The following is a 9,523-nucleotide window of genomic DNA, read 5'->3' on the forward strand; positions in this document are numbered from 1 at the left end:
CAGTAAATAATAATAATAATAATAATAATAATAATAATAATAATAATAAACTGTTTATTTATAGCCCGCTTTTCCTTGGCAGATCAAAGCGGGTTACACAAAAGTACACAAATGTACACTTTACAAACAGTAATCACATAAGCATCCAAATCGATATATAAACTATTAAAAACAAGATTAAAATTACAAGATTAAAACCATACAAAAACTAGCTTAAAGTGCTGGTGCAACGAGTGCAGCGGGGAGCGAGCAGATCTTACAACATCTGGGGGAAAGCCTGTTGGAAGAGGAAGGTTTTTCACCTCTTCCTAAATAGGTCAAGGGAGGTAGCCAAGTGGAGCTCACCGGGAAGAGAGTTCCAAAGCTGCGGGGCCGAGATAGAGAACGCCCTCTGTGCAGTCACATAATACTTCGTGTCTGGAACCCTCAACAGTTGCTTCCCGGCTGACCTGAGAGCGCGGGGTGGATTATATGGGGAGAGGCGGTCCTCCAAGTACCCTGGACCCAAGCCATATACCCTTCCATTCCAGCATTCTCTGGAGATGCCAGCCACAGCTGCTGGCGAAACGTCAGGAATAAACTCTTCTAGTACACAGCCCGAACACCGCACAGAAAGCTATAAAAATAGGTAAAGAATTATCTAAAGTTCTTAAAAACGAAAATTGTGTCAAGAACTCCAGACTCCACCTCCAAATCACCCCCAAAGCCAAGCCTGGGAAAGACTCCTCAGAGGGGGAGGGGGGAGAGAGGAAGAGGGAGGGAGGACTTTAGTCCAGTTATTCCCAATGGTGGCGTGGCTGTGTGCATGTGCCACCATTGGGGATAATGCAGGCTTGTCATCTGCGGATGCTCAAATCCACAGCTACTGAGGTTCCACTGTACATGGTCTTCTATTGTGTTCATGCTTTTCTTGGATTAGAGCAGGGGTAGGCAACCTTTTTGAGCCGGGGGCCAGGTTGCTGTCCCTCAGACAACTGGGGGGCCGAACACAAAATGGTGCCTGGAGCGGCGCAGAAGCTGCGGCGGGGGCGGCAATCGGCGGCAGGACCGGGCTGGGGCCGGTCACAAGGCCTTGCCGGGCCGAATCCGGCTCGTGGGCTATAGGTTGCCGACCCCTGGATTAGAGAATAGTTGGCACCGATGCAGGCTGAAGTATTGAAACTAGGCTGCATCCACACTGCAGAACTAATCCGGTTTGGCACCACTTTAACTGCCATGGCTCAATACTATGGAATTCTGGAAATTGTAGTTTATCCATTTTAGCTTGCTCACTCCCAGTATTGATATTTTTATGCATTCCATTTCCTTTTTTTATTATTATTTTTAGCTTCCCTTGGCTCATGCTTCTCACATTCCATGTTCCTATTACATGTGTGGTGCTGCTTCAAACTATCTTTGCCTTATTGAACATATCTGCTTTTTGTCTTCCCACCTTGGAGTTGTTTCTCTCTACCTCTCTGTTTATGTACTAGTCCTCCATGTGGTTGTTTTATCTGTCTCATCTAAGGTTTTTCTTCATGACAAGGTCTTGCAAGTAAGGTCACCTTTGCCTCCTTTGTGCAGTGCTAACAAGTGTCAGCTATGGTGTCATTGCTGTTCTCCCTGTGAGAATTAACATCAGTCACCCACCACTATTGCTGCTGCCCAGTAGCTGTTTGTAACTTTATTGTGCATCCAATTATTCTTGACTGATTTGTTCCTCTTCTCCACCTTCTCCACCCTTCAGATCTCCCTTTCCTCCCCTGCCCTCTTACCCTTTAGTCTACACCAGAATAGAAAGGTCATAAGAAATTTGTGAAAAGAATGCCTATTTAAAAGCCTTTCTTGGACATGTGTGTACAAAATACAAAATATTAAAATGAATGTCACTCAGTAGCTGCTATGCTTAAGACTGAGATTGCAGTAATGCTAGACTCATGCTGCCAACAAAATTAGCCAAAAACAGAATTTATGGATTTCTGCTTTTAAAAGACTGTAAAAGTGGAGGCATCACTCCAGTAATGCACTTGAACATATGCTTGACTTTAAGGTTTAACTTTCATAAAATTGTGTGTGTGTGTGTGTTTTTTTTAAATGAAGTAACATTTAAGTGCTTGGCTGGATTAAAGCCCAGGTGAAGTAGAGCTGGCTACATAACTCAGTTACCCTTGACAAGTTTTCATTACAAGTTACACCATACTTTGGCATTTGATGAATATTTGACTTGGAGTGGGGAATGGGGCTTATGTGAATTATGGTCTCTTCCTTGCCTGGTGTTGGAAGCTGCTATGATGATCTCATATTTGTCACAATAAGATTTGCTTAGTGACCTCAGTAAATGATTCCTGCCTTGATAGAACTGATAGCATGTTTTAAATCTTGGTGATAAGAACTTTCTTAAAATAGGCTTGCGTAAGTAGGAAGAAGCTCAGTTTCTGTAATCCAAGTCTTCTGTTATCATCTTGAAATTCATTCCATTATCAAATGAACAACACCAAATATAGAGTAACTAGTATATAATTGGCTGCTATCTCTGACCTTGTACCATCCTGTGTATCTTAGCTTCAAGTAGCTTAGCTTGAAGTAGAAGGTAGTATATTGTTGTTTGATTTGCAGTGGACTAATATTACAGTGGTTCCACACAGAACTGGGAGTGAGGCTATTTTTAGAAGGAATCCTTTAAAAAAACCTTCCTAACCCAGGCTGTGTTTAAAATGTTATGGTCTATATTTTATGATATTGATGTAGCTCTGTGAATACAGATGGGAAACCCTTTGCAATATTTTCCAAAGAACAGTGATAGGAATCTTGAAGAAGAAACTCTCATCAGCAACTGTTAACCTGAGATATTTTAGACTGCACATTTTTGAGGGGAAACGTCCACAACTGATCAGTATGGCAAGGGCATTTTCCTGACTGTATTGTAACCTGGATGATACTGAATGTTCAGTCTTTGAGAGCACCATCAGTATAGTTGTCAACTGGAGAGAATGGAAATATTTGGGTCTACTGATGGCATAAGTATTTTCCTTCTCCAAAGAAATTTGGAAAACCACACTAACTAGGTAGATAGCTATATTCTGTTCTTGCTACTCTCCTACCAAGAAGGGTGAGGCAGGCAAGGGTTTACTTTATCCTTCTAGAGGAGGAAAAGTTTTTTTTTTTAAAAAAACATGTCATTTTGAGCCAAAGTACCTAAATACCTTAAAGACATGAGATCCTGTCTGATTTTGGAAGTTAAGCGCAGAGTCAGTGCAAGTTAGTTTTTGGATGGGAGACTGCCAATGAATCCCAGGTGTTGTAGACTATATTTCAGAGGAAGGAACTAGCAAAACCACCTCTGATCATTCCTTGCCTAAGAAAACCCTATGAAAGTCTTGTTGTTGTCATAAATTAGCAGGTGACTTGAAGGCGCGCGTGCACGCATACATACACTGAGCCAATGCCCTTCTTTTTTTCAACTTCATGCTGAGCTGGGTGAACTTAGGCAAGTCATACTCCCTCAGCCTCAGAGGGAGACACTGGCAAAACCCTTTCTGAACAAATCTTGCCTAGAAAACCCTGTGACAGGCTTGCCTTTGGGTCTCCATAAATTGGAAATGACTTGCAGGGACACAGCAACAAAACAACCAAGCATCAAAATGTTTCCCACCAGAGGGCACCATAAGAACTCCTCTAAATCCACAGCAATTGAAAATGCATAAATCAATTCTATGTCCTCCCACTTTCTTTAGAGAGGCAAAGATTCCATAGATTCCAGACATAGTGGAGTAAGGAATTTTGTAATCTGTTACAATTTGGAGGAAGAGGCTGCCATTTGGAAAATGTATCTTAAAACATTTCATTTGTGGAATTCTGATCCTGAGACACATGCATATGAATAATATTCAGAAGCAATAGTGTAGTAGTGGCCAGGGCTCTGAAAGTTCCTTTTTGGGGGCAACAGCTTTCACCAACCTCCAACTAGCACAACCATCAGATTTTTTGTCTTGGTGATTCTGGGAGTTGAAATGCAAAAAAAGTAACTTCTGAAAGTTCTTATTCCATATATGTGTGGATGGACACTGCTGTAGAATAAAGACTGCCAAGTAGAACTCAGGACAGCTGGCAAAGTATCTCTTTTTTAGCAGCCCAACAGCCATGAATTCATAATTGGCTTTTCCAGGTAGTGCAGCAGTTTAGCATAAAATAAAATATGCACTTTTGTGCACTTTCTGTGAAGAATGTCAAACTTGGTATCAACAAAGCATATCCTGTAGCACTCAGGTTAAAAGAGAGTGGCATTGCAGAAAGTTTAAAGTGGTTTATTTTTGTGATAGTGTGGCTAGTATACTGTATGGAAAAGGCTTTAGGATTGGACTGTGATTAACTGAAGGTGCTTCACTTGTAACTTAAGTGTTTCAAGCAAATAATGTTTACCATCTCTATCTGAGAACTATTTAAGTCTTTAATTCAAAAGCTTAAATTATTCTTCACTACTAGAAGTTGTAAACTAACATTCATCTGCTGTCAAATTTATCCTGAATGCATTTTGCAAGGAAGAAAATTCTGTAAATAGGTTTTCCCTTGTGGATCAAAGTATAGATTTCTTGAGAGTACCCATATTTGTTTTTAGCAAAAGGAAGAAAAAAATACCTTATGGCACCATGCAAATTAGGTCTTATGGCATGAACCAATGGGGTAGTTATGTGGCAAATTGACACAGGAAAAATGGAAAGCGTGATTTTGTTCAAAGACTTCATGATGGCTAAAACCTAGACTATACTTGCAGGAGAATATGATGGTAGAATCCCAGTTTGATAGTAAGACTGCTGCTTTAAAATTCATGTTTTCAAACCAAGTGATATACAATTAAAAATGGCTTGCGAAAATTCTGTAAGCATGCCATACAATTTCCACATGCTAGTGTGTCCAATAGAGCTGTTTCAGGTTACAGAGACAGAAACCACTCAAATTCTAATCAAAATCAACAAATATGGATAGCAAAAACACTGACCCACAGATTGAAAATGCTCAAGAAGGGAGACACCAGGAATTGCAGTAACCCTGTATGTTTAATTTCTATGGACAATGTATCATAAATAAAGCTGGACTAGACTATGGGGGGAAGCAGATGGGCGGTAACAATCAGGCTGCGATTGGCTCAGAATTGCGGTGAAAGTGTGGCCCATTCTCAAGTGTGGCCCACTTTAGTGGTTACTGGTCTGTTTTCTAATACCATTCAAAATCCAGAGTACAGCACTGGGAGAAAGACAGGATACAGATTCAAGTCAATCAGTCATCTGTCACTTACAAGTGGAAGTACAGTAGTATTGTCTATTCAATCACAATTACGAACATAGATCAAGCTGATTTCCAATTTGATGAATATACAGTACTCAATTTTCATAGTGTGCTTTGATATTCAAAAATATGAAATAATTAGTCTGCTTTCTCGTGCCTATGCATTGATGATGTGCTTTTCAAAACATTTTTCAGGGGTTTCTAATAAGTTCAAAACCTGAGAATGCATGTGAGCCTATAACTCCTCCACCTCTGAAGGACAACTCCTCCCATGAATTTATTGTATTAATCAGAAGACTTGATTGCAATTTTGACATAAAGGTAGGTAATCTTTAATTTTTAAAGTATTTTGAAATATAGAATTTATGATTATTCAGAATAATGTTTATAATTGTCCTTCGAAAATGAACATGTAAATACATACCTCAGGAACATCCATTAGTTTCTAGATTGTGTCAATCTGTTTGCTAACCGGATAGCACTGATGCACTTTTCCCCCTACATCTGTTCTTACTGTGCTATTAATATTTTTTTTGTGGCCTGTGACTCACATATATTGTTCACCTGAGCCTACATAATGCAGATTCAGACTGTTCTAGAGCTGAGTGACACTTTTGGTAGCAAATTCTCCTATTCCATGTGTGTGAATGTGTGCCCGCACCTTCAAGTCCCCTGTCGATTTACAGCAACCCCATAAATTTCATAGGGTTTTCTTAGGTAAGGAGTACACAGCACCTGGTATTTGTTGGTGGTCTCCTATACTACTGTATAAATTACAGTTGCAATCTGTTTTGTTGGTTCCTTTCTTTCCATGACTGTGGTTGCATTGAAACAACTCCTGACTTTTCAGCAAGATTAAGTGTGTTACTGTTACAGTTGGCCCTCCATATCCATGGATTCTCTATTTTTAGATTCAACCATCTATGACTTGAAAGCATTTAAACATATATATAAATTCCAAAAGGCAATTTCAACACAGTCTTTGAATTGCCTCTTGTAATCATCTTGGAATTCTGCCTCATCTTAAGGACTCATTAACTACTCCCTTTACCCACTTGCCCAGTCTCCCCACTCTGGACTTTTTTATGAACCAGTGGGGCTCAAGACCAGCAAAGGGGCTCAAGCTTGACTCAGGCTTGCATCCTTCCAAGGTTGCTAAAATGAGTACCCAGATTGTTGGGGGCAAATTAGCTTACAGTTGTAAACTGCTTAGACACTGCTTAGGCGGTATGAAGCAGTATATAAATGAAGCTTGTTTGTTTGTTTATGTCTTTGCAAATTAATAATAATAATAATAATAATAATAATAATAATAATAAATGATTTATTTATAGCCCACCCAATCACAAGGAATCCGGGCAGGTTACAGCAATAAAAATACATAAATATAAAATACATAAAAATAAAAATACACTTGTCTTCTTGAGGCTAGCCCCGATGGAGATGGGCTAGCCTTTTCACTCCCTCCCAGGCTAGAAGATGACAGTTGCCATGGAGGGAGGGCTCTTCTTCTTGAGGCTAGCCCTGATGGAGATGGGCCAGCCTTTTCACTCCCTCCCAGGCCATTGACTGACTTATTACAGACCCCATCATAGTGTTTTTGTGGCAATGTTTATTCACAGTTTTGACATTATCTTTGTGTTAGGCTAAGAGAAGTTGACTTGTTCAAAGTCACTCACTGAGCCTTCATGGCTGAGTGGCGCTTCAGACCCTGGTCTCCCAGTCCTAATCCAGCACTCATGCCACTAGCAACTATGAAGCATATACTGCAGTGTTGTGTAGGCAAGGTTATCCTTAAAATCCTCTCACTTCTAGAAAGGTCTGAATAGGCACTGTGCAAGCAGCCATATGTGTGAGCTCACACATGACCGCTGAACAAACCACAGGTACAGGCAGTTCCTTCAGTGCCTTTAAAGATAGACTAGGAAATTGTTTTCTCATTAAGAATTGTTGATTCACAAGAATAATCAACCAGGCCAAAGTTAGTGGTGGGTGGAAGTTAGTCAAAGTGGCCAGTTTGCAATTATTGTTGTGTTTAATACGTTTTTATATTGTACATATTATCTCTGCTTTTAATCTGTAAATGTTTTAAATTGTTTGCATTCCATGTGGCCCTGAGACCCTTTGAGAAAGGGTGGGATAGAAGTATTTTAATTAATAAATAAAATAACATTGTGTTCCACCTTGTCTGCCAATTAACTTGAAATTAGGTTAAAGGCTACAACATTTCCTACTTCAGCTTGAAAATATATTGACATTTCTTTGTCATATTTAATGATTTACAATAATCTACTCTACTTAGAATATTTCATGATAAGCAGTTTTCTCCAGTAGCTCATCAAGATCATGCACAAATACTTTTTTCATTGTAGCAGTGTACTCTGTTCTAAAAATGTGATGGGATGGTGTTACTTTGTGGGAGCAGGAGTAGATTGTTCTTTTTTGAAGATCATTCACAAATGGGTGTATCAGCTGCAGTAGCAGAAATAGAGGGTGACCCTGCAGCTTTGAAAGTGTTTCCTTTGGCATGTCAGATGGAGAATAGCCTATTGATTCTTTTACAGTTGCTATCGGAATCGCTTAAGCTTTCACTTTAATTCTGTGAAGCTGATTCTAGTTTTTCTGAGAATTCGTAGATGCATAGGAAACAGCCTTACACAGAGGCAGATTATTTGTCCCTTAACTCTGTTATTTAATTTGATAGGTAGACATTCTTGAGGGTCTTGTGCTGAGATATTTTCTGTTATCTGCTGTCTGATACTTTTAATGAGCTATGACAAGAATTGAGCTAGGAACCTTTTATGTAGAAGGCCCTTGCTCTGTCACTGGGAAACAGTTGTGTTTCAGCTGAACACCTGGATTCCTCTTCAGTAGGGGTAGAGGTATATATGCACCACAGCATAGAATCATAGAGTTGGAAGAGACCACAAGGGCCATCTAGTCCAACCCCCTGCCATGCAGGAAATCTCAGTCAAAGCATCCCCGGCAGATGGCCATCCAGCCTCTGTTTAAAGACCTCTAAGGAAGGAGACTCCACTACACTCCGAGGGAGTGTGTTCCCCTGTTGAATAGCCCTTACTGTCAGGAAGTTCCTCCTAATGTTGAGGTGGAATCTCTTTTCCTGCAGTTTGCATCCATTGTTCCGCGTTCTAGTCTCTGGAGTAGCAGAAAACAAGCTTGCTCCCTCCTCAATATGACATCCCTTCAAATTCTTAAGCAGGGCTATCATATCACCTCTTAGCCTTCTCTTCTCCAGGCTAAACATCCCCAGCTTCCTAAGGCGTTCCTTATGGGGCATGATTTCCAGACCCTTCACCGTTTTAGTTGCCCTCCTTTGGACACACTCCAGCTTCTCCACATCCTTTTTAAATTGTGGTGCCCAGAACTGGACACAGTATTCCAGGTAGAGCCTGACCAAAGCAGAGTACAGTGGCACTATTACTTCCTTTGATCTAGACCAGTGGTCGGCAACCTCCGGCCCGCGGGCCTAATGCGGCCCGCGGACGCGGCGGGACCAACCCGCGCTCGCTACTGCCGCCGATTGCTGCTGCTCCGGGCGCCATTTTGTTCTTTAAAGTGGCGGTGAAGTCTCGCGCGACGGGAAAAGTCGCGCGAGAGTTTGCCGCCATTTTGATGAACAAAATGGCAGCGCCCATCTAAGAGGCCCGGTGTGCTCTCTGGAGCCTTGTTTGAGGGCTTCAGGGCCGCACCGGGCCTCCAAATGGGCACCGCCCTCTTCCCTCCTCCTCCTCCGCCCTCTCCCTCCTGTCTCTACCCTCTTCCCTCCGCCCTCCGCCCACCTCCCTCCTTCCTCCTGGCTCTGCCCTCCTCCCTCCGCCCTTCTCCCTCCTGGCTCCGCCCTCCACCCACCTCCCTTCTCCTTCCTGGCTCTGCCCTCCTCCCTCCTGGCTCCGCCCTATAACCCTCCTTCTGGAATCTGGAAGAACGGAGGAGAAGGAGGAGGAGGCGGCAGAGACCCAGAGCGAGAGCCAGACCCATAGCCACAGCCACGAGAGAGGTTGGTTCATTGGGGGGAAGGGGGTTATCAGAAGAGTGTGTGCATGTATTTCCTCATTCTTTTGTGGCTTGCTAGTAGCTTCCCTGATGCAAAAACTGTTGTTTTTATTTATGTGCCTTGGTATCTCTTTCCAAACCCCCCCTCCACAATGGGATGCTTGCACCTTTGTGGGTTGAGAGAGTGTGCATGTATTTCCTCATTCTTTTGTGGCTTGCTAGTAGCTTCCCTGATGCAAAAACTGTT

General features: G+C 41.8%; 1 protein-coding gene across 1 annotated transcript in view; it reads left to right on the plus strand.

Moving 5' to 3' along the window:
• Positions 1-9,523, plus strand: part of RNF13 (ring finger protein 13) — a 116,758-nt gene that overhangs the window by 40,791 nt on the left and 66,444 nt on the right. The window contains exon 4 of the mRNA XM_042460112.1: positions 5,458-5,583. Coding sequence (XP_042316046.1) covers positions 5,458-5,583 — 126 coding nt within the window. The remainder of the gene's footprint in view (positions 1-5,457; positions 5,584-9,523) is intronic.

This window comes from Sceloporus undulatus, chromosome 3, assembly GCF_019175285.1.
Source record: "Sceloporus undulatus isolate JIND9_A2432 ecotype Alabama chromosome 3, SceUnd_v1.1, whole genome shotgun sequence".
Lineage (NCBI taxonomy): Eukaryota > Metazoa > Chordata > Lepidosauria > Squamata > Phrynosomatidae > Sceloporus > Sceloporus undulatus.